Raw genomic sequence first — 26,251 nt, 5'->3', positions numbered from 1 at the left:
ACGGGAGCTCACTCCATTACGCGGCACTAGGGATTCAAACCGCCAAACTGCCGATCTTTCTGATTGACAAGCTCAGTGTCTTAGCCACTGAGCCACCACATCCCATCTAGTACCCCATTGCATTACGTGGCATCTAGTACCTCATTGCAGGGGTACTAGATGCCAAGTAGGAAGGGTAAACACCTTCCAAAGAAGGCTGCCTCTTTCTCTCCAGACTCAAACTGACTTTCTTGCCAGGGAAAAGTGCCAAATCGCAGTCAGTGCTATATAACATTAAGAGGAAAGAACAGCTCAGAATCCGAAGCCAAAACCAAACCACCAAGGAGAAAGTGCAAATTAAACAAAAGCTGGATCATATCTAGATCAAAAGCTGAACAGTAATTGTTGCTCCCTTGTTAATTTGAAAGCTAGAGTTGCTTCACACAATCAAAGAGAATTGGCTGCTTTGTTATAAAGAGTGCCTGAGTGGCCCTTTGTCCAAGATGGCAGCAGCTGGCCACCTTCTTTTGAAGTTGGCAAGAAATTGTCGCTCTTTCCAGCAGCAGGAGTTGTGATGTTTTGAGAAAATAGCTCACAAGCAACTGTGCTAACTACAGACTTCCATCATCAATATTTGGCATTGTTGTATGCCACCCTTAAAGAACAGACATTGCTCCACATTTCTGGAAATATTTTTTTTTTGTAGACCATGGCATGTTTGTCTGAGGATCATTGTTATATTCAAATGCTCTGCTAATTTTAATGTTCCCGTATTTTGGATTCTGCTGCACAGTTTTGGAAATAATTTCCCTCCCATTAGCAAAATGAATTTAACATGGCACTGCAGTTCTCTGCTAAGTCGCTTGCCAAAGTTAAATGAGATTCTAAGGTGGCATGATCACTGCTTCTCCCCAGATGTTTACCATATGTTCAGTCACATTTCCTTTCTTGACATGTCAGCAACAAAGGCGCACGTGCCATAGGATTAAATATGTGTGTATTTATATAGAGGGCTTTTCAGATATCACAACTTAATGGAGAATTCCTTGCTCATATTTTCCTGATTGCAACAATAAAGTTTGCCACATGTTCCTCTGTAAACGTTTATAGCTTTTCAGCAACTGGTATGAGTAATATACATAGAACTCAATAGATTGTTCTGACCAAAAAGACTTGGTTTGTAGAACAGCAGAGCCAAACCAAGGAGGAGGGACCATGAGAAGTTGTGAGGTGGCTCTCAGGGGCTCAGAGCCAAAGAAGAAAAGAGGAAAGTGCTTTAGCTTATTCAGACTCTTGCTGCATCTAATATGGTTATCATTGTGAGTGGCAGCCACATTCCAGCTTTCATGCAGGATCCCTTCCTAGCTAGTTTGCGGCTGGAACTCCAATTTCCCCCAACACCTCTAAGAAAAAAGATTCTATTGTTCTAGCTTGTTCAGATTTCTTTGGCTGACATTTTAAAGCTTATTTTAATAGTGCAAGTGATTAGCAGAGTGTGCTGTTGCTTTTTTCCCATTTATTTTGTGCATCCTTCTCTTACTCAGCAGCTTACCTGGCTGCTCTAGAACCTTGTAAGGGATCTAGATCGGGGTTGTCAAACTTGTGGCTTCTGGGCTGGATGTGTCATGCACTAGCCACGTGCACCAGAGGTGGTATTCAGCAGGTTCTGACCAGTTCTGGAGAACCAGTAGTGGAAATTTTGAGTAGTTCAGAGAACCGGTAAATACCACCTCGGACTGGCCCCGCCCCCTTCTGTTCTCTGCCTCCAGAATCCCAGCTGATTGGGAGGGAATGGGGAATTTGCAGTATCCTTCCCCTGCCATACACCCCAAGCCACACCCACAGAACCTAAAGTAAAAAGAATTGAATCCCACCACTGACGTCCACCCCCAGTTTAGCAAAGGGGGAAAAAGTCGCAACACTTCACATGACGACAACCTGACATTGCAAGTTTGAAACTCCTGCTCTAGATGATGTTACATACAATAGTTTTTTTAAAAATCACTGATGAAGTTTGGGTGATGAAACACCTGCAAGAAAGCCACCCAGCTCAGAGAGCGTTGACCGTCCATCCCTCTGTTCAGCCTTGGAGGAGGAGTTCCCTGTGATATCTCCTTTGGAATTTATTTAGGCTTGGGAAATCAGGGAGGCTTCAGGCAACTGGAGAAATGATTGTACAGTAAAGGATATTGCACATATTGTAGTTAGAGTAATGCATCTCTGTTGGGGTGGTGTGGGGGAAATCCAAATAAATTTAGTTGCCATCAAATGGAATGAAAATTGTATATATATAGAAAAGAATTTCAGTTCAATCGTCTTCTCAGAGGTGCCATGATTTGAATCTTGGTTCTCGAATCTAATCCTAAAGGAAATTTATTTATTTATTTATCACATGTATACAGCATAGACATGTATGTATACTTGTATACAGTATACATCTCGAATAAGTGACTCTGGGTGGCCTACAGCAAGTGAGAGAACTACAAGTTCCCCAGCCAAAGTCTATTTGGTCTGAAGAAGAACTGGTGTTTTATAGGCAGTATGATGAATGCTCAGCTTTTCCATTGCACTGTCCTGGTGATCTAACCAATCTTCTCCTCACATCCTGCATTTTATTCAGAAGTAGACTTAAATAAAATGGCCTGATATTTTTTGATCAAAATAATAATAATAATAATAATAATAATAATAATAATAATAATAATAATAATAATAATAATAATAATAATAATAAAATTTGAATTTATTAGCCGCTCCCTCTCCAGACAGGACTCGGGGCGGCGTACAATAAAACATATAAAACATAAAACATATGTGCAAACACATAAACATCCAAATACACACATATACAAAGACATACATGCACGGAGGAGGTAACAAATTACATCACATTTAGACAGTTAAAAGTCATCATTAAAATACCCCATTAGTAATACCACAATTTAAAATTTAAAAGGACTGTCAGGAGGAATAATAAAAAATTTACGGTTGAGCCAGGCCAGATAATTGAAAGAGGTGGGTCTTCAGCTGTACACGGAAGGAGCGGAGATCGGAAGTAATCCTGATGTCACGGGGGAGGTCATTCCACAGGGCTGGGCCCATCACAGAGAAGGCTCTGCTCCTGGGTGTCGCCCCCCAACACTGTTTAGCGGACGGCACCCGAAGAAGTCCCTCTCTGTGTGAGCGGATTGGTCGTAGGGATGTATGGGGCAGGATGCGATCCTGCATGTAACTAGGTCCTGTGCCATGAAGCGCTTTAAAGATCATAATCAAAACCTTGAAATGCACTCGGTAGACTACAGGAAGCCAGTGCAGCTCGTGCAGGAGAGGTGTTACAGGGGAGTATCTAGTCCTCCCCATAATCACCCGCGCAGCCGCGTTCTGGACCAACTGCAGTCTCCGAGTGCATCTCAAGGGAAGCCCCATGTAGAGAGCATTGCAGTAGTCCAGGCGAGATGTCACCAGCGCATGGGTGACTGTGCGTAGGGCATCCCGGTCCAATAAGGGGCGCAATTGGCGCATCAGGCGAACCTGATGGAACGCCCCCCTTGCCACGGCTGTTACATGGTCATCCATGGACAGCCGGGAATCCAGGAGGACGCCCAAATTGCGCACCCGTTCCATGGGGGCCAGTTGCTCGCCCCCAATGGCCAGAGATGGAAGCAACTGGTTGAACCGGGAGGCCGGGAGCCACAGCCACTCCGTCTTGGAAGGGTTGAGTTTTAGTCGGTTGCCATCCATCCAGACCCGTACGGCCTCCAAACACCGGGACATCATTTCAACGGCCTCGTTGGGGTGGTTCGGGGTGGAAATGTATAGCTGAGTATCATCAGCATACAGATGATATCCCACCCCAAAACCACGGATGATCTCGCCCAGCGGTTTCATGTATGTGTTGAACAGGAGAGGCGAGAGCACCGACCCCTGTGGCACCCCACATGTGAGGGGGCTCTGGGTCGATCTCTGCTCCCCTGCCAACACACGTTGCGTCCGGCCAGAGAGGTAGGAGCCAAACCACCGTAAAACGGTGCCCCTGACTCCCAGCCCCTCTAGCCGGTGCAACAGGATACCATGGTCGATGGTATCGAACGCCGCCGAGAGATCTAATAGGACCAGGATAGAGGAACAACCCCTATCTCTGGCCCTCCAGAGATCATCATCAAAATATGCTTGGGTTGGCTCCAAGTTCATCGTGTTTGACTTGCCACTTCCTCACTCATGCTCATTTTATTGCCAACAGCTGAAAGTATGTAAATCAATTGCCAGGAATTCAGCTTACATTTAGATTCCCCTTCTTGCTCCTCCTGACTGTCTAATTGCTTCCCTTCCCTTTCCTGTAAAGCCCGTTTCTCCATTTTCCTTGTTCTTCCTTCTTTCCCTCATCCCATGTTGCTTGGTTGCATTTCTCCCCATTCCATGATTTCACTGTTCCCCTTCCTTTCTCCTAACACAGATATACTATATATCTTTACAACTTTTAACATAACAAAGGAAGCCCTCCAGCCGTAGTTCCTTTATAGATATGAAATTTTAATTATTTTCCTCTTCTCTTTGCTTTCTTCATGGTTGTTGTTTTCTTTTTTCTTTTTAAGTAAATGAGGTTATGTGCCATCACCTCTGGTGGAAAAAAAAAGCTGTTTGTGTCTTTCTCAATGTGCTGAACTATGGAATAAGTTTCTCCTTTCAGTTCTTAAGATAATTTTCTCTGCAACTCTATAGGCCCAGCAGCTGCAGAGTCACTTTCAGAAGAGATAATATCTCCTGCAGCATGTATTGGGAGAGACTTGTTCTGTTTCTTTTCCATTCTACAAACCAGTTTTGTTCTTGTCCTGCCTAATAAATGTATTTGTTCATTTTTCACTTACATTTTCTTACAAAACAAGAAAGTATACTTTAGTAATTTGATGCCATAAATTAAATCGTTTTGATGCAATCTCTCAAGAGGCTCAGAATGTTAAAAAATTAGAATGTGACTGATGAGATTCTCAGTTGACCGTTCCCAAGAGAGTCAAATTGAATTTTGTTGGAGTTGGAAGGTGAATTCTGTAGTTGGGCGCAGTTCTAGCAGCTACCAACAATCAGGAGGAGATGAAGAAAGATGTTGTATATGTTAAAAAGATGGCTAGTTCACTGCTAATGCCTGTTTATGTAATATTTTATGGGGACATTTTAAGTAAATCGTAATCAGAGATCGATCAGTTTTTTTTAGATGCCATATAGATTTTTGGGAGCTTTTATGATGGCCCAGATATCCTCCCACGAAGCCAAAATCGCATGAAAGTTTATATAGTCTCGCCTATAAACTCTATGTGTATCTATGCAAGTTCTTCGTGAGATCTCACGAACTCACATGTAATAACACTAACATTTTGTAAAATTTCAGTCAGTAATATTTTTTTAAAAGAAGATGAAGAGGGGGAAAACTCTATTTCCCGTAAGCACCATGATCCCAACTCTAATGCTTCAATGTTTTTATCTCTTTATCTGTTGAAATAAGTTCCTGTAGGGTTCTAATATAACCTTCCCTATTTTGGTAGCCAGCCATATTCTCCAATGATAAATTCAGTCCAACCCATCTGCAAACATGAGGCTGGGAAGGATTGATCTAAGGAAATATACATAAGGTTGTGTTTCATACAAGAAGAACATTATAAGTTGGAATAGATTTTTATTCTGTAGCTTTCAGTGAATTTTGGGCACAGACTATGATTGGTCATTCATTGTGTACTGTTCAGTCCACAGACACACAGTCAGAGGAGAAAAGTGCCGCCATTGTCTTCATGACTATAACAAGGCCATTGATGCTGGTCTGTTGACAACCCTATGATTTGCTAGCTAATCACACCATTGCTTTGTATCCTCTGATGTTACTAAATAGCATTATGGACCCAGAAACATCTGTAATGACTTGACTCAGGACTTATTCTATCACATTTATGTGATTGGATTCATAAATGTCAAAGTTTGGTTAATAACTGAATATTTGTTAGCATCATGGGACTTTGTCTCTCTCTTTTAACCGTGAGATTGGAAACTGTCTAAACTGCTAGATGAGCTTCAGGATATGGTTGCAGTTAGTGGAGCATCTCAAAGTGTCTTCTGTGTGGTTTCTAAGGTGTAATTTAGCACTCAGTTGCTTAGTATTCAAATGCTACATCACATGGTGAATGATTTTAATCTGTGATGGAAATTGCTCCTGATGGGCTGTATTTTGTTCAACTAAAGGGCAGAATTTAAATTATTTCTTTCAGTTGCCCTGGAATTTCTTAGGTGGAGTCTTCATGCCGTGAAGAGGACTTAGCAACACTAGAATGGCACTTTGCATTGTTTTAAAATGTAGGAAGGAACACACACACACACACACACACACACACACACACACACACACCACAAGGTCTACAGTGACTTATTAAAAGATAAGAGACTTGGTTTAAATCAGTTATGTGCATTTATTCAGATTTTGACAAATTTCTTGGTACTTATGATGGCGTATGGGAACTTACTTGCTCCATCGGCTCCAGACTCTAAAAGAATCAGGGAAGCTTTCATTAATTTGGAAAACAAAAAGAAATAGAGATCCCAGGAATTAGCAATGCATGAAGTGATTGTAAGTGTCTACCTGATAATGTTATTAATGAGAGAGCACTATGTTAGTGATTATTAGCCCATTTATACATAACAGATTTCCTAGAGCTTTTCCCCACATCTCCAGCAATATGCAATATTATCCAAGGGGCATGATAGATCAGATATGACTTCAGAACAAACAACAAAATAGATTGTATACTTACTTTACTTTACTTTATTCACACTTATAGACCGCCCCCTCTCCCAAAAGGGACTCGTATTTATAGATTATATAAATGGTGAGTCTGGGCTGCTCATGCAGGTTTAAAGCCAAGCATAATATGCTGTAAATGCTCTTATAAAACATTTGTTAAGGGATGCCAAATTAGCATCAGAACATACTGGTGATACTCCCACTCTTTGGTGTACCTAGGCTGCTCTGGCTGCCCTGGTTACTTGGCTTTACTCTGACCAGTTGGGCACCAAGGACCCACATAGCATTATTTTTAATTTTCTTAGAATATCAAGAGCCCCAGAAGTGCTCATGCCAGTAAAATAATGCTTGACTTTTTTTAGGACAGAAGTTTTCTGTCTATTTCTGTCCACAGACGTCCAGGTGTGAATCCCTTGTTGTGAAATGGGGCCCTGGGAGACAGTTGGGCCTGCTGATAGTATACCTGGCTCCTCGCTATACATCAGCGGCCCTGCCTGAACTCCTCGAGCTGATTGCATCGGTGGCGGTTGAGACCCCCAAACTCTTAGTGATGGGGGATTTTAACCTGCCATCGGTGGGAGAAGCATCTGAGGGGGTTCGGGAGTTCATGGCTTCCATGACAGCCATGGACCTGACTCAATTGATTCAGGGCCCGACACACAAGGGAGGACACACCCTGGACCTTGTTTTTGTCTCTGGCCAGTGGTTGAGTGATCTGGGAGGAGGGGACTTAACCATCACTCCCCTGTCATGGTCAGATCACTCACTCCTCCGACTCGACTTCCCTGGTGCTACCCCCCCCTGCGGGGAGGCGGAACCTGAAAACACTAGATGGTTCCACCCCAGGCGCCTGATGGAACAAGATAGGTTCCAGACGGAGCTTGGGCCACCTCCTGCAACCCTGACCCGCCCCCGGGTAGAGGACCTGGTGGTCGCGTGGAATAATGCGACTATCGGGGCCTTGAACCGGGTGGCGCCTTTGCGGCCTCTCCAGCGGCAATGATCCACCCTGGCTCCTTGGTTTACCGAGGAGGTAAGGGTGATGAAGCGCCGCAAGAGATGCCTAGAGAGTCGTTGGAGATCCTCCCGATCCAAATTTGACCGAGCACAGGTACGAGCCCATTTAAGGACGTACCTAGTGGCATTGAGAACGGCCAAACGCCAATATTGTGCTGCTCATTGCATCCGCAGAAAACCGCCCTGCTGCCCTGTTTCGGGTGTCCCACTCCCTTCTGTTTCAGAGGCCGCGGGAGGCCCCTTTACAGGGTAGGGCAGAGGAATTTGGGAAATATCTGCAGGATAAAATCGCTCAAATCCGGAAGGATTGGGTCCCCTTCAGTGGCCCAGTCGAGACGCCAGTGGCGAGTCTTGAGAAACCTTTTTGGGAGGAGTTTGACTTGGTTGTCATCGAGGATTTGGACAGATTGCGTGGACGACTGCGACCTACCACATGTTTACTGGACCCGTGTCCCTCCTGGCTTGTACTGGCATCCTGGGAGGTTACACGCGACTGGCTCCTGGGCCTAGTGAACGCTTCATTGGGTGAGGGGTCTCTTCCGGCCGCCTTGAAAGAGGCGGTGGTGAGACCCTTGCTCAAGAAGCCTTCCCTGGACCCTACGGAGCTGGCCAATTATCGTCCTGTCTCCAACCTTCCCTTTTTGGCGAAGGTTGTAGAGAGTGTGGTGGCTTCTCAGTTCCCACGACATCTGGAGGAGAATGATTATCTAGACCCACGCCAGTCCGGCTTTCGCCCCGGGCATAGCACAGAGACAGCCTTGGTCGCGTTGGTAGATGATCTCTGGAGGGCCAGAGATAGGGGTTGTTCCTCTATCCTGGTCCTATTAGACCTCTCGGCGGCTTTTGATACCTTCGACCATGGTATCCTGTTGCACCGACTGGAGGGGTTAGGGGTCCGGGGCACCGTTTTGCGGTGGTTCGGCTCCTACCTCTCTGGCCGGACGCAACGTGTGTTGGCAGGGGAGCAGAGGTCGACCCTAAGCCCCCTTACCTGTGGGGTGCCACAGGGGTCGGTCCTCTCGCCACTCCTGTTCAACACATACATGAAGCCACTGAGTGAGATCATCCGTGGTTTCGGGGTGGGATATCATCTGTACGCTGATGATACTCAGCTGTACATTTCCACCCCGAACCACCCCAACGAGGCCGTCGAAGTGATGTCCCGGTGTGTGGAAGCCGTACGGGTCTGGATGGATGACAACCGACTCAGGCTCAACCCTTCCAAGATGGAGTGGCTGTGGGTTCCGGCCCCCCGGTTCAACCAGTTAATTCCATCTCTGGCCATTGGGGGCATTCAACTTGCCCCCATGGAGCGGGCGCGCAATTTGGGCGTCCTCCTGGATGCCAGGCTGTCCATGGATGACCATGTGACAGCCGTGGCCGGGGGGGCGTTCCACCAGGTTCGCCTGGTGCGCCAATTGCGCCCCCTATTGGACCGGGACGCCCTACGCACAGTCGCTCATGCGCTGGTGACGTCTCGCCTGGACTACTGTAACACTCTCTACATTGGGCTTCCCTTGAAATGCACTCGGAGACTGCAGTTGGTCCAGAATGCGGCCGCGCGGGTGATTATGGGGAGTACAAAGTACTCCCATGTGACACCTCTCCTGCGCGAGCTGCACTGGCTTCCTGTGGTCTATCGGGTGCGTTTCAAGGTTTTGATAACTATCTTTAATGCGCTCCATTGCTCAGGACCTAGTTACTTGCGGGATCGTATTCTGCCTCATACATCCCTGCGACCAATTCACTCGCACAGAGAGGGACTCCTCCAGGTGCCGTCCACCAGACAGTGTCGAGGGGCGGCGCCTAGGAGTAGAGCCTTCTCTGTGGCGGGCCCAGCCCTGTGGAATGACCTCCCTCCGGATATTAGGACTACGTCTGACCTCCGTTCCTTCAGAGTTAAGCTCAAGACCCACCTATTCCAAGTAGCTGGCCTGGCTCAACCATGATCCAACTATATCGCTCCTGACGGGTTTTTTATTAATGTAATTCAATTGAATTTATTTATTGGGGTTTTTAAATATTGTGACTTTTTAATTGTTTTAATTGTTAATTGTTTAATTGTTTTTTAGCTATCAGCCTACCTCCTCCTTGTATACGTCTTATATACGTCCTTGTTATATGTATGTCCTGTCCAGATTTGTATTGTATGGTATTGTACTTTGTATTTTATTTGTTTTATTGTACGCCGCCCCGAGTCTTTCGGGAGAGGGTGCGGCTTAGAAATAAATATTCTATTCTATTTATTTATTTAATTAAAAAAAGAAGTAGATTTTTTTTAAAAAAAGAAGTTGCTTGGGAAGTACCAATCAAAGTGCTTATGGATGTATTGATGGGCATGGCATTCATATGGTGGTGCAATTCTAACTTGAACACTTCAAAGCAGTTCGGAGAAGGAAATGGAATTTGGGTCAGCATGAACAGAAGATGCAGCTATTTATCATAGGAGGCAAGCAGCGAAAACATAAACCACTATTTATAGAAAGAAAGGGGTTTTTTTTTCTCTCCAGCTCCCTCCCCACCAGAGATGAACACATTTCCAAGTCTCTAATATTGAGAATGAAAAGTCACATTGCAGGACCTTGACTAATTTCTTTTCCCAATAAACCATATAATAAGGGCTGGCTTTCATGTGCATTTATTTCTGATGTCTACCATATTGACACCATCCTGGTGGGAATTAAAAACAAGACAACAGGATGGTGTGAATATGGTAGAAGAGGAACTTTAAAATCAGAATCAAATTTCCCTGGTGTGTTCAAGCAGAGGCTTGACAACTGTCTAAAAGAATGCTTTAATTTGGACTTTTATGAAGAGGTGAGGGTTGAACTTGATATCGTAAATGGTTTTTTTCATTCTATGGTCCCCATAAAAATGCCAATACTTTGCTTGTGCACGTATGTTCTCTCTCTCTCTCTCTCTCCCTCTCTCTCTCTCTCTCTCTCTCTCTCTCTCTCTCACACACACACACACACACACACACACACACAGAGTACTTGAAAGCATTTTGAAATATGAGTTGGCTAAATCTTACACACATGTGGGAAAACTCAGTAAAGGAGAAAGCCAGTGTGCTACATGTTTGCTGAAGGTATTAGGAAATGAGCAATTAATGCAAAGTGTTTATGTCAGCTTTTATCACTGCAAGCTAATTCTTTGCCTACCATTTTTGGAGATTGTCCTTCTGTTATTGTGATATCTAAAACAGATTGCTAGCACATGGGAAGAGCAATGCCTATGATTTAAAATCATAGGCATTGCTCTTCCCATGTGCTAGCAGTCTGTTTTAGATTAGCACAAGATACAGGTTTATTTCCATTTCTATTGATCTTTACTTAAACCTAATATAAGAGCCTTAGCCTCTCAAAAATTCCAGAAATTAGAAATGCACCTGTCTCAAAAAACAAACAGAGGAATCCAATCCAGGGAAAGAAATGTTGAACTACAACTTCCAGCAGATCCAGCCAGCATGATATTTAGCAACATCGGGAGAGCCATAGGTTTTCCATTCCTATGTAACATCTTTCTATTCCTATATAACATCCTTCTCAGGAAATATCAGCAGGAATTCATCTGAGGATTCCAAACAATGAAAGAATCTGCTTTATTTCCACTTGCATAAAACCTAAACAAATGTAATTGTGTTGACTTTGTTTTGGTGCAATGCACAGAAGATATTCTGGGAACAACTCCAAGGTAGTTAAAAATCCAGCCTATTTGCTAGACTTAAATGGCAAAAACAGGAGAAATAATTGGATTCATCAACCTTGGTGGAATGCTTTCTAAAGATGGGGAAATGATTGGAGAAATTTTGAACCATAGAAACACTAGGTGAAAAGTAGAAGGTAATTGTTATCTGTTATGTGAAATGACTGTTGAAAGAAATAAAAGTGGTTGTGCAAAAAAAGTATGCTTCCAGGTACATTGTTATATGAGAATGAAAATTGGATATATGAAGAGAAACATAAAAGTAAAGTGAATGCAACATGCAGTAGGTACTTGGTAGTCTAGAATTCTACCTTATCATTTTATGGTGGGCTGGTGGGTTGGTTGCTTGGGGGTGTGTGTGTGTGTTTGTGTGTGTGTATGTTCCTCTTATAGAAAAGGTATCACTTCCATGTGACTCTTCAGGGAACCTTTAAGATGGTTTTGTGGCACTTATCTACATATTGGCAAGTGGGGAGGGAGAATATAGAGAGCAGGGTTTGCCTAAGGCCTCAGTGAGATTTCTCTCATGGCCAGGAGACTCAACCAGCTGTATGAACCCCAAAGGCTTTTTACTGGATAGATTTTTGCTGTAGTTATAGGTATTCAGGTTTACGTTTTCTACCATGATATGCCACTGTTCGGTGAAGAATCATCAGGAACAATGTTAGGTTTGGGTAATGAGGCAGTTTAACTTTACAAGATAATAGTGTGTGTGTCCAATAACACTGCAAATTAAGGTTCTTACATATTTAAATCTTGACAATTACTCATTAGGAAATCCAGCTTAATTGCTGCCTCTTGGGAAGTGCAAAAATCTTTAGACTTATAAACTGTGTGCTTGCCAAAATCATAACCTCCATCACTCATTCTTTTCTTTAGAAAATGAGCCAAAATTGGACTATGAAAAAAAGTCACCAAAGAAGCAGCTACAAGTACTGGAATTGCCATCACAGACATTTGCTTTGTTTGTGCTGAATGACATAATCATGAAGTTGAATCATGTTGGCTCTGAGATTAATTATTGTTTCCAGGAAGAAAACTCAATTAAATAGCTGCTGTGGTCTCTTTTTCTTTTCCACAAAGAAAATGAGACAGTGTTGCAGAGATGTTATCTAAGATATTATATACCTGTCCAAATCTGGGGTTGGGAATTTTGTGACTGCTAATTTGCTTGAATGCTAATTCCCAGGAGCTCTGCCTAGTCAATGGTGCAGGAGGTTGGGAGTTACGATCCATCAACATCATTGCTTGTCTTATGAGATATTTCTCTATTGTCTGTGAATACTCTATTAAATACAAACTGTTGAGAACAAGGTGATAAATAGCAATCTCCCTTATATGCTCTCTTCCAAAATATATTTTCAGAATATCATCTGGAGAGCAAGGCTTTTTCTCTAAAAGTACCTTTTCTTCCTCCATCTCTCTCTCTCTCTCTCTCTCTCTTTAATCTGGGTTCTAAAAGATTCAGGATTTCTTTTTCATCCTTTATGATGTCTTGCAAACAAAATGTCATTTTCACAAATGAACATATAGAGAAACTATAAGATTAATTTCCTTTTAATCTTGCCAGTTCAATTGTGAAATTTCCAGGATGTTGTACTGTACATTTTTATTTTATTTTTATTTTTTTGTTACTATGGAAGATCGATCTCACAAAACAATAGAAGACAGAAGGTTTGACCAAAATTACGTATTTATTAGTTCCACATGGCTGTCTCCCTTTTATAGAGATCAGATGTGTTATTACATCATCCTACTCATGTGGCTTAGTGGTAGAGCACATGGTTTCCAAGAAGCTCCTAAATCCAATCCCAGCATCTTCAGGTAGCATTTGAAAGGCTTGGAAGATGATTTTTGGAAATCATCTAGTCCAACTTCTTAAAATCCATTCTTATAGCATCCTTGACAGATGGCAATCTGTTGTTTGTTTAAATACCACCAACAAGAGAAAGTCTAGAAGTAGCAGCATCTTTGGGTAGTAAACACTTCAGGTTAACTGTGACACCTTGGCCCAAGCAAGATCTTGCATGCTTTTTCCAGTCTCAGTCCTGGAGAACTAAGAACAGCACTAATCGATGTAAAGGAAATTTTCACACAGTCTGGCCCCCCTTTAAGGAGAAGGCAGGTGGAAAGGATAGAAGTGAATCTTTTGCTTCAAGACATCCAAAAAATGGATGTCTCATCATCTTCTGGAGACATCCAGAAAATGCATGTCTCAGCAATTGGAAGTTCTTAATGCTTGGTAGCTGGAGACCTGGGAAAGGTCTGTAAAGAAGCAGGAAGTTCAGATTCTTGCTACCAGAAGCCATGAACAATAATCCTTTATGTAGAAAAAAAGGATGATGAACAAACACAGTAGAGCAGTGAGGGGAAATTGAGTGGAAACTTGTGTCCCACTCAGAGCAAAGAAAAGAAATGCATTCTGCCTCAATTTATAGACTTCCCTGATCCAAAGCTCTCCCTACCTTCAGAAAATGCATTCATAAAGATAATGAGGATTTTGGCAACAATGGGCAAAACGGTACTTTAGGGAACTGGAATCCTTGGCTTGAAAGTAAAATATGTTTTGTCTAGTGCAGCAGTTCTCAACCTGTAGGTCCGGACCCCTTTGGGGGTCGAACGACCCTTTCACAGGGTTCGCCTAAGACCATTGGAAAATTGCAAAATTACAGTTATGAAGTAGCAACGAAAATAATTTTATGGTTGGGGGTCACCACAACATGAGGAACCGTATTAAAGGGTTGCAGCATTGGGAAGGTTGAGAACCACTGGTCTAGTGGAATAAATATTGTGAAGTTGAGGGAGAAATAATATTTTCACAGCCTAGTTTTAAAGTCTTAGTATTTGAAAGCCCAAAGTATTGTCCTAAAAGAAAATGATTTGTAAGTCATGCCAATCAATTTGAAGGACCAACTCTCTCTCTAATGGTCTCAGCCTATCCCACCAAATCTGGCAGGATGAATAGAATAGAATAGAATACATTTAATTTGTTAGCCGCTCCCTCTCCAGAAGGACTCGGGGCGGCGTACAATAAAAACCCATACAAATATACATATACATACAATACATATACACATACATACAAACACATACACGTACATGTACATGGAGGAGGTAACAATCGTTAAATGCATACAATAATAATAATAGGATTAAAAAATTAACAATTAAAATACCCTCAGTTAAAATTCAACATGCTGGCTGGGGAATTCTGGGAGTTGAAGTCCACAAGTAGTCAGGTAGCCAAGTTTGGAGACTCTTCCTTTAGATCAAGGTGAACAACCTGTGGCCCAACTGCCATATGCAGCCCAGCCCTATCCTTCCCACTTCCTTTGCCCAGGTTGTTGAATTTTATCACCAAAATCAGACATTGTCTTTGCACAAAAAGACATCCTGTTATCCTGTAAAGTTATGCTAAGAAGCTTAGCATAACTTTAGAAATGAGCTCAAGCAAAAATAAAAAGGAGGGGGTTAGGAAGGGGTAGAATCTGTGTATGACACGCTCCACCCCCTTTGCACTATTGTTTCATCCTATTTGTGATTTGGCTTTTTTTTTTTAAAATGTCATGTCAGACACCCTTCCAGAGATTCCTCATTCCTGACTATCAGGCTCTTCTACAGTATGTGGCTGTGGACCAGTTCTACATGGCAGCATTGCAGTGCTGTATAGATTACACATTGTGGATAAATCAGCAGGGAAGGAAACACTGCACTCTTGAAATAAACAGTGCTGCTTGCCCCCTTCCACACACCCCTCATAAGCATTTAAATGCATGGGTCTTTTTAAATTATTTTTATTTTGAAGGAAAAAGTGTTGCAAGGACCTGACATATGTTTTTAGTGTGGTCCTCCGTCAATTTTCTATTGATAATTCTGCCTGTTCATGCATCCTTACCTGGCCTCTTTCTCCTTGAAGGCGCAGAGCAGCAGGGAGTTGGATTGATGTCTAAAAAGTAGCACAAGGTCTCAATACAAACTAGGATTTCCTTTGTTTTTACAAAATGATAAGCAGGGTTTTTTTTAAAAAAGAAAAAGAGGAGGAGAAGGAGCACCAATAACAAATTGACAGTTGCTCTTCAGCTTGCAATTGAAATGCAGACATGTTTATTAATTTCACGGGCCTTTAAAATTTAAGGGAAATGAGTAATCGAAATATTTGAGTAATCAAATATTATGAGGGGAGGGACAGTGGCAACGCACTGGTCCGATAGGTCAGTATTACAGGTAGTCTTTGACTTACAACCACAGTTGGAACCAGAACTTCCAATTGCTAAGCTATACAGTTATTAAATGAATCACACCAGATTTTGCAATCTTTTTTGCTATGGTTATTCCATGAATAATGTAGTCATTCAGCAAATAATGCTGTGGTTAAAGGAACCCATCTTTCCCCATTGACTTTGCTTGTCAGAAGCTGACTGGGAAGGTCACAAATAGCAATTATGTGATTACAATGTAAATCACATCAATGTAATGCCAGGCACCCGCATTTTGACCTGGGACCACAGGATGTTGGGACAGTTGTAAGTCACTTTTCTCAGCATCATCATAACTTTGAAGGGTCACTAAACAAATATTTGTATGTGGCGGACTATTATACATTTTTTGATTGTGGGCTGGGACCAGGGACGTGCGGTCAGGGGAGGCAGGGGAGGCAGAGCCGCACCACTCTCATCATGAAAATAAAAAAAAGGGGGGGGAAAGGGAAAAGGCGCTGAGGAGCCTTCTGCACATGTGGTTGGGAATGGGAGTGCTCCGTGGTCCCCTTCATGTTGACTCAGGAGTCAGGAAGGAGGGGAATGGGACCACGTGTGCAGGAGGCTCCTCTAGCCTCAGCCTCCCTCCTGCGCACGTCCCATTCCCCGCCTTTCTAAGTCAACATGAAGGGGACCGCGGAGCGTGTGCCGCGGTCCCGCGGAGCATGCTCCGTGGTCCCCTTCATGTTGACAGGAAGGCGGGGAATGGGACGTGTGTAGGAGGGAGGCTGGAGGGATCGCGGAGGAGGGATCGTGGAGCGTGAGCCGCGGTCCTGCGGAGCACGCTCCGCGGTCCCCTTCATGTTGACTCAGGAGTCAGGAAGGAGGAGAATTCCCCTCCTTCCTGACTCCTGAGTCAACATGAAGGGAATCGCAGAGCGTGAGCCGCAGTCCCCTTCATGTTGACTTAGGAAGGCGGGGAATGGGACGTGCGCAGGAGGGAGGCTGACGTGGTCCCATTCCCCTCCTTCCTGAGTCAACATGAAGGGGACCGCGGCTCACGCTGATGACGTCACCAGCCTCACCAGCCGTAAAGCTCACCGCACGTCACTAGCTGGGACAGAGTTTAAGAACACAAAAATGTAGGACTATCTTCTGAAATAAAACTCAGCAGCCAAAACCAGTCATCTATCCTACTATTGCCACTATGTTGATCTATGGGTATTCTCGCCCCTACTTACCACGTTGACCTGGGGGGGGATGATGGAACTGTAATCCACCGCATATATTGGGCATTAAACTAGTGTGGGAGGGGACTAATATAACACCTTAGTCCAGTGGTGGGATTCATTTACCTTCCGTACTGGTTCGCAAATGTTAGTGCAAGGGCACACACATTTGCGCCATGTCTGCGCATGCACACCGCCTTCTGTGCATGTGCAGTGCTTGTGCATTACGTTGGGGTGGGTGGGCAGAGCCTCCCGCAGTCGCTGCTACTGGTTCACCCGAACTGGAGAGAACCGCCTGAATACCACCTCTGCCTTAGTCTAAATTAATATCTAAGTAGATTACTGTCAGGTTCTTCCTTCCATTCCATTCATTCTTTTGGATAAGCGCACAGAGTGAAAAGCAGAATCCAAAAGGGACGGTGTGGTTTCTCTTTAGCACTGCAGCAGAAGGAAATGCAGGGTTCCTTTCAGCCACACCACTGAGGCAGCGCTGAGCATTTGCCAACCAGTAGATACCTTTGCATCATCCCCCGGTTGATTCAGTGGTGATAAAGAGATGCTAATCACAGCAATTCTTTAGAATTAAGGAAGTGATGCCCGTTTTGCACTCAAGAAGAGTAATGGGGCTGGTTAGAAATCTACTGTGGCCTAACACTAATTTTGTTCTGAAATACACCACAGGGTCCATTGGAGAGAAATCTGGCTCTTACCTGTTTGCAGTCACCTACTGTTAATATAAATGGGGACTATGTATTTCACAAACACGGACTGGAAGCAGAGCTGGATGGCAAGAAGAAGCTATTCAGAATGTTGCAGTTCAGCAGTCCCAAAATTAAGCGCGGAAACAGCTTGAAACATTCAAGGCAGGCAAAGTTCCCTTATTGCTCTTTTTGATCTTATAAAGTATGGTAGACACATTTTTTTCCTACCTTGGATTAAACAGTATCCCGCTGAGGGCCCTATTCTGATAGCTTTTCTTTAAAAAATAAAACAATTTTGTCTCATCTAAAATTTCCTCTATGTCATGGTGTTAATAAAAACAGACATTAAACATGGAAAAGTCTCACCAGTGCAGGGAAGATTATGTCACCATAGAGAGCCCAGACCCACATTCAGTAAATATGAATAATATGTAATTTATAAATAATGAACAGATGTTCTTAGTATGTTGAAAACATGTGTAAGCATGTAACAGAAACTCATTGTTCTACCAGTAGAAGATTTAACAATTCAAAGCCTTTATTGTCATTGTATATCATGTACACAATGAAATTTCTCCAGCTTGCTAGAGTGCGTGAGGAAAAGCCACCTAAATACCTTCTTAGATTCTGTAACTATTTATTTAAAATGTTTTTCTTAAAATGTTAAGTATTTTTCTACTTAAAGGACCATTCACTGTGGTGCTTTAAACACATAGAGCTTTAACTTCCTTTTATGTATTTACTCCGTTCACAGTCACATTTCCTCCAGGGAGCTCAAGGCAATGCACCGTCATCTTTGAAATAGGCTAGGATAAGAGAAAGTGTCATCCTTCAGATTTAATGGCTAAAGGCAGATTTGCAGCTGAATTTCCCCAGCCGTAGTCCAGTCTCTCTTAAATACTTGAAAAGGTTTGTCTTTTATTAGCATCTTACATCCACATGACATTTTAAAACTCTTCAGAAATAAGTTACTACTTTTACTACTCTTTTCATTAATTGGTAACCGCGGTAACAAAGAAACGACTGACCTATACATGAAAGCAAAAATAGCAAGCGGATGGTTGAAGATGGGGGTGGTGGTAGCTAAGCTAAGGGCATGAATGAGGAATAGAGGTCCATGTACTTTTGTGCTATTGTCAGTGGGGGGAAGCATGGATGTATTCACCATGAAGTCACTAGGAGCTGATCTTGATCAACAGTGATTGTCCATTTAGAATAGAATAGAATAGCATTGCATTGCATTCTTTATTGGCCAAGTGTGATTGGACACACAAAGAATTTGTCTTTGGTGCATATGCTGTCAGTGTACATAAAATAAAAGATACATTTGTCAAGAATCATAAGGTACAACACTTAATGAGAGTCATAGGGTACAAATAAGCAATCAAATCATACTAGGAAACAATATCAATATAAATCGTAAGGATACAAGCAACCCTAGTTACAGTCATACAGCCATAAATGGGAAGAGATAGGTGATAGGAACGATGAAAAGATTAATAGTAATAGTAATGCAGCCTTAGTAAATAGTTTGACAGTGTTGAGGGGATTATTTGTTTAGCAGAGTGATGGCATTCAGGAAAAAAAAGTTCTTGTGTCTAGTTGTTTTGATGTGCAGTGCTCTATAGCGCTGTTTTGAGGGTAGGAGTTGAAACAATGTATGTCCAGGATGTGAGGGATCTGTAAATATTTTCACATTTACAGTGGGAAGCAGAGATCTCTGTGTAAAATTAAAAAAAAAGATGCCCAGGAAATGCATTGGGCAAAAGAGGAATGATAAGAACAGAATGGCTGTGGTGTAAAGCAGTTTTCCTACTACTATCATTCTATAGATTTATTGGACTACAATCCCCCTCCCCACTTTCAGTGGCCAGACACAGGAGGGAGGGTCACCCAATTGGAGTGTTGCAAAGCTATATTTATTCATTAGATTTTTAATCTAACAAAAGTAACTCATTTCCTGGATCCTTACTTAGAATTCCTCTGGGGTAGCCAGTCTGTCTGGTAAGTGTAGCTCAATGCCCCTGAAGGGCACCATACTTGTAAGTTGGGGAGGGGAAGGGAGGTTGATAGACTGCTGCAGTCACTCCTAATTACCAGCCCAGTTGTCTTTCTTTAGCAACACTGCATGCATTGGCCTGAAGGTCCTTTAAAATTATCCCTTGCTCAGCCTTTAAAGACTGTTTAACTTAGTTTTACTCTCCCCCCCCCCTTCTTTCTTTTGCCCCTCTTTGCTTTTCCAGACTTTCTAGTTCAACCTCCCTCCTGGAATTGTTTTAATGTTTAACAACGGATTGCTCCTAGTAATGCTACTTTGATTTCCTTGAAGGCAGCTTCAGATGAAAAAAAAGATGGATGGTTTGCTTGAGAAACAAAACGGAGCTGGTCTGTTGGTGGGCCGGTGTCGAATTGGGTCCCGGGGCTACGAGAAGATTACTTGTAAATATTCCCTTCTGCTAACATGGTGTCTGAACTTTTCAGCTGCACAATAGGTGCCAAGTTAACCTATAATGAAAGGAAAGAATGGATTTTAGAATTGTTATTGTTAGTTGCAAAGTCGTGTCCGACCCATCGCAACCCCATGGACAATGTTCCTCCAGGCCTTCCTATCCTCTACCATCCTCTGGAGTCCATTTAAGCTCACTGCTTCAGTGACTCCATCCACTCCAGCCACTTCATTCTCTGTTGTCCCCTTCTTCTTTTGTCCTCAATCTTTCCTAGCATTAGGCTCTTCCCCAGTGAATCCTTCCTTCTGATTATGTGGCCAAAGTATTTGTGTTTCATCTTCAGGATCTGGCCTTCTAAAGAGCAGTCAGGGTTGATCTTCTCTAGGATTGACCAGTTTGATCGCCTTGCAATCCAAGGGACAATCGCAGGAGTCTTCTCCAGCACCATAGTTCAAAGGCCTCAATTCTTTTGGGGCTCCACCTTTCCTATGGTCCAACTTTCACAACCATACATTGCAACTGGGAAACCCATTTTAGAGTACTTTGGTGTAATAAAAATACCACCACCACCCCGACGTACAATTTTTCTCCTGAATTTGAAGGTTCGGGGTATATTCACATTAATGGAAGAGGCTATAGAAGTCTGCGTATTCTCAGAAACCCATTTCCAGGTTGCCGCAGCGCGGACGGCTGGAGTGATCCGACTTTGTTCCTTGATGCCAGAGGCATCAAGAAGCAAGGCGACAGTCCCCTCCCCCGGGCTGGTTGTTTTACGGACCGGACTGGAACTGGCAACGCTTTAGGACGGAGCGATCTCGTTCCCTCCCTCCGGGCCAAAGAACCGAGCCGCTTTCTCGCCAGCCTCTGGTCGGCGTTGCCCTGCTCCGGCTCGGCTTGACAGGCGTGCGCCGCAGCCTGTGCGCAAGCGGGGCTGCCAAGTGCGGAGGGGCGGGGAGGGCCGCGGCTCCCCTTCCTTCCTCCATTCATTCGACTCTCTTCAGCGGGACGGAGCCACGGGGCGGGGGGGCTCTTGCCTGCGAGCGCCTCGCGGCCGACACTCGACCTCCCCTCTCGCTGTTAGGGGGCCTTCCGAGGGCGCCCGGCTCTCCGTCCGCGCTCCGTCCTTTGCCGAGGACCTCGGGGGAGGCGAGGGCGGCATTTCCAAGCGCACGGCCGACGGCTGAGCGAGGCAATGTCCGATCCGGCGGTCAACGCGCACCTGGAAGGGATCATCTCCGACTTCGAGGGTAGGTAGATCGCGAAACAGGGAGGGCGAAGGGAAGAGGAGGAAGCGGGATCGACCCCAGATTCCTCCTCCCGCGGCTACTCAGGCGCCGTTTTCCGCTCGTTTCCGCGCGTGTTTCCAGATCCAAGACAACACCCCCCCCCCCTCGCTCGCGGTAGCTACGAGCCAGCGGGAAACACCCGGAGCAGAGGCCGATGTTATTCTTGGGATGGTGGGTCGGATCGAGCAGCCGATCCCCCGGCGGGTTGCGATCAGTCTATATTGAATTGCGTCAGGAAGGGGGAACTCTGGTAAAATAGACGTAGACTGCGCATAAAGGCAGTGCGAGTTCCCTGGTTCTGTTTGGGCCAGGTAAATGTTCCCATTTTAAAGTGGAGTTTTAATTTAAAGATGTATAAATTGTGAGACACATCCCCCCCTCTCTTTGGAAGAAAGCTTTGGCTCCCCTTCACGCATACAAGACCTGGGCCTGGCTTCCACTTTCCTAGTGTTGCAGCTGGGGGAAAAAGCCATTTGTTAAATCAGGAAAAGTCCTGTTTTCTAACTTCATCCATTCCAACAACAGCCCTTGCCTGTTATACCGAGAGCAAAAGGAGGTACCTCTTGTCCCGAGATGCTTGTGTCCACTGTCTCACCTGGTAAACATTGGTTTGGCTTTGAAAGAGTGTGTGCTGCGCATGAACTTCTTGAGGTGTGACCCTAGCCTCTGTTTCAGGGTGTGTGTGAGGACAGGGGACCCCCCCCCCAGCCCCCATGTCCAAGCTGTAGCTAAGGCAGTGCCTTGTAATTTGTTGTGGTCCAGACCAAAATGAGGCTGGAAGGTCCCTTCCCTCTCCCTCCCTGTTTGTTTTGCTTGGCGCTAGTTGCATGCCCACCCATTCTGAAAATTCAAGGCTCAAGATTGTGTGTGTGTGTGTGTGTGTGTGTGTGTGTGTGTGTGTACTTTTCCCTGTTCTGTTCAGTGGCTTCTGATTTTCCAAGGCAGAAAATCAGGAAGTCCTTTAGAGAGTTTGTGTCTGTCTGTCTTTCGGGGTCCTTCGGAGGTACAGTTGTTGGATTGTTATCCGAACGTAAAATCTGGTTATGTTCTGGCTTCAGTCCAGTATTTTGCTGCATCATTGTGACTAGTGGAGCCCTGCAAACATTTCCTTTCTCTTTTTGATGCTCAAAGGTTGTTGTTTTTTTTAAAAAAAATAATTTAAATGTATTCCAGTCCCAGAAATGGCCTCTTTTGTTTACTGCCTGCAGGGAGCCATGTCAGGTCTGCCTGGTACTCTTTTGCACTGTTGCTTTCACACTGTTGTGGTAACTTGAGAATCAAAACTGCAGAAGGAAGGGGAGGAGGAAACGCATCTCCCCCTCCCCCTTTGATTGTAAAAAGCCGATTATACAAATTTTAGGGCCTCTGCTGTTCCTGCAATGGATATGGTATGCTGTATCTTGAAAACCTCAGCTTTTAAAGAGAGAGTTTAAAACATAGAACTGAATTTGGGGGGGGGGATGCATTGATGCTACCATTTCTGATGCTGCAACTTTGGGTGCAGCCCTTCTTCACATGATGGTCCAGCATTCTAAATCTTGACCATTTCCTGTGAATAGAAGCTGAAGTAGCAGATAATGAGGGAGGCTTTTCCAATGAGAACTCAGAAAAACTGCTATTTAGTCAAAGCACATCCTTTTGCTTACTGGCTTATGCAAACCAGGAATGGGCAACTGCTGATCTTCCAGGCTGAACTTTAAGTACCAGCATCTCTCTGTACTAACCTTGGTATCTGAAATCGTTCCAGTTTGGCCTTCGGTAAGCATAGGTTCCTCATCCATATGGTAAATAATGAATATAACATCTTTCATTTCCTTGGCCCTTCTGCATAATAATGATGTTTTATGCAATATATATCATTAATGCAGCATATGTAATAAAAAGAGAAAAGATACTAATTAAAAGCAGTGTGTAAGCCAAGAAGTAACTAAGGAATTGGAAGTGCCTTTAGTCAATAAAAATATTTGTAGCCAGTACCAAAAAAAGTGCAACAGAGTTGCTAGATTATTGTCTCTCAGGAGGCACTGCTAAAAAAAAGTAAGTCATTCTCTCTTGTAGCTAAAGGCAGCTGGCCCTATTTATTATTTTAATTGGACTACAAAGCAAATATGAAGTCAATGAAGTAATTTAGAAGAGGAAGGGGAAGATGAGCATGGTTGCAATGTAAGTAAATCTGATCAGATTGGTCCAATTTCCAGCAGATTTCTGCATAGTAATAGCAGTTTTGAGGTTATATTTGTATCTGGTTCCGTGTATAGTAAATTATTGCATATAAGGAATTGGAAATGTATTTTAACTCATGGAAATATTTTTGGGGGGGATGCACACCAAATGAGGTCAGAGAAACTACCTACTGTGAGCAATTTTCCCTAGATACTACATTTATTGCCTTGATCTTTTGCTACTTCCTTTCATTGTGTTTTTTTTTCAACCCTGCCTTATTGTGAGATTTAAAAATGGCCTCTATCGGGATCTTAGAAGTTATTTTAAAGCCTTGCTGAAGTTTGCTGAAGTGACTTTTTTAAAAATGGGAATCACTTTGTGAGAAGGGAGAGTAGGCCTTTTTGTTGGCAGTATTGACTCGCCTTTGAAAACAGTGCTATATGACGACGAAATTTTAAAATAGCTTCCACTGATGTCAGTTGTTGCGTAGCCTTGTTAAAAGTACGTGGAAATGATGTTTTTTTGTTTTCGAGGATTGACCAACTGAGGGTGGCAGTCTTATTCCTTTCTAGAAATTGTCTTTCCTTGTTAAAAAAAAAAAACCTTCTCCCTGTCTGCTATGAGTACTTAAAACCACATACACTGGCGTAGATGGAAAGGCAGGAAAAACTCACATTCAAAAAGCTGTGGATCGGTAATAAGAAGCTTTCTCTTTTGTAGGCCTATAAACGAAATCAGGGTGGGTCCAAAGACAAAGTCTAAGAATGGGCAGATCTGGGGAACAAGAGAGCAAGCTGTAAGATGGACTTGGCCAACTTGGGCATCATTCAGTTGTGCACTTCAGTGTTGGAATTCTGAACCTTGACTGGGAGTTAAAATCATCTCCCAGAATTCACAACAAACACAGTCACACCTAATGGGCACCAAGATTGGGGAATCTCTATGGGACGGTTTGGACTTAAAGCCACATATCCCACAGGTCATCACTGAAACAGGCAGGAGATCTCCAAACTGAACATAATCAGGTCCACATTTGGACATTCTTTTATGGTATGTTTTTAACCATGGCATATTAAAGTTATTCACACCTAAAGGTCATACATATGGTGTTCACCTAGCAACATAACTAATTTAGGGGGCATGCAGTCCATGTTTTTTCAAAGCATTTTCAGATTTATTTACTCAAACTAGTACTCTATCAGGAGTTGGGATCACTAAGGTGGAGAACAGTTTTGGTGAAATGTATTTGCTTATTGGTTAATATTATCTATTTCCCACCTGAATCTGGTATATAACGTTAATCAACTATTTCATCTCAAAATGGGAAAGACTACTCTTTCAGAAACTGAAATACAATAGTTTCTCTAGTTTCGGAGAATATCAGGGCTTTTGTGAAAGAGGGAGAGATACAGATGAGTTCAAAAGACTCAAGATGGTATCATGGCTATATAGTTGAAACCTTTCATATTTGTAACACATCTAGGAATGGGGTTTCCTCACATTAGCACTATATTGACTTTTAATTCCCTCAGAAACACCATTTTCTGAGACAACCTATATGGAAAGTGAAATGGAATGGACATTCCTAATTGGAGATATTTTTTTTGAAAATCATCAATCTGAAAAATTAGACCAACTTAATATTTATCTCCAATTATAGTTCCACAATTTAGAAGAGCCTTATTCTATGGCTGCTTTAAAACTCACCTCACAACCATCATAGAGATGAAGTTTATGGAAAATGTCACAAGCAATTAAACTTTGCTCTTGTACTATGGGAGACCACAGTTCTTGTATATTGTCAGTTTTACAGGAATATCTTCTTTTGCCTCATAATCTTTAATAACAAAATTCTCAAAAGCCACAGATTTTTTTTATTATTTATTTTCCAACAGAGATCCATACCTTTCCACAAATGTTACAAAGTTTTGTTTATTGCCTACATAATTTACTTTGTAATGATCAATGACCATAATAAATAACATCTGTCTATCTGCAGGGAATCCCCAATCCCTGGGCCTTTTTGCAACTAAGCAGTTTGAGCAATGGACCAGCGCATGTATACGCGTGCGCAGCTTGACTTGCACATGTAATGGGCTGGTGCACATGCGCATGCATGCACAGCACCACTTGTGAAGCTGCTTGTGCATGCGCTTGTGTGCCGGCCCACCATTCGCATGAGTCAAACTTTGTGTGCACATGCTATTTATACAGCCCGGTTCCCTTCCCCCCTCCAGCTGATCCCCCAAGCCACAAATGTTGGAGACTGCTGATCTACTGCATGTTTATTAAATCTACAACTGATTGGGCCTAAGCTCTAAACTGAGGTTTACAAACCAAACATCACCTTTAGTCAAATCAAACAAAACACAATGGGTGAATCAGCACTACTGAGAGGCTGAGAATTAGGAAAGATGAAGAAATCCAACTCTGTCCTGAGTAGATAAATGACCTGTTGCTTTAGCATTTTCTCTCTCTCGTAGATAACTTGCAGAAACATGTGAGGATTACTAATTCATTCCTATTCTGTGAAGTTACAAAGAAGTTCAGTGAAGGGCATTGGCAAGGACTCTCAATCTCTGTGCTACAACTAATATTTTAAGTTGCAAAATTGTAAAGTTGGGCCTCATTCAGGAAGTCAGGGGATAGGTCATAGTCTATAATCTCCCCCCCCCCTTTAGTTTTACTATTGCAAAACTTGATTGGATGGGGAAATAGTCAAAATGTAAAGGTTTCCCTGTCCA

At 43.2% G+C, this 26,251-nt stretch overlaps 1 protein-coding gene across 5 annotated transcripts in view; it reads left to right on the top strand.

The window, feature by feature from the left end:
• Positions 1-26,251, top strand: part of SEPTIN9 (septin 9) — a 302,626-nt gene that overhangs the window by 120,773 nt on the left and 155,602 nt on the right. Inside the window, exon 1 of one of the 5 annotated variants that reach the window (XM_081937933.1) lies at positions 21,031-21,305. The exons of 3 other annotated variants lie outside the window; for them this stretch is intronic. In XM_081937933.1, coding sequence (XP_081794059.1) covers positions 21,251-21,305 — 55 coding nt within the window. In that variant the 5' untranslated portion in view covers positions 21,031-21,250. Of the gene's footprint in view, positions 1-21,030; positions 21,306-26,251 lie in introns of those variants that run through there. One more of the 5 variants, XM_081937935.1, reaches the window with a different exon arrangement.

Source organism: Natrix helvetica (genome assembly GCF_964273705.1).
Source record: "Natrix helvetica genome assembly, chromosome: 1".
Lineage (NCBI taxonomy): Eukaryota > Metazoa > Chordata > Lepidosauria > Squamata > Natricidae > Natrix > Natrix helvetica.
This window is presented reverse-complemented; position numbering and strand designations above follow the sequence as displayed.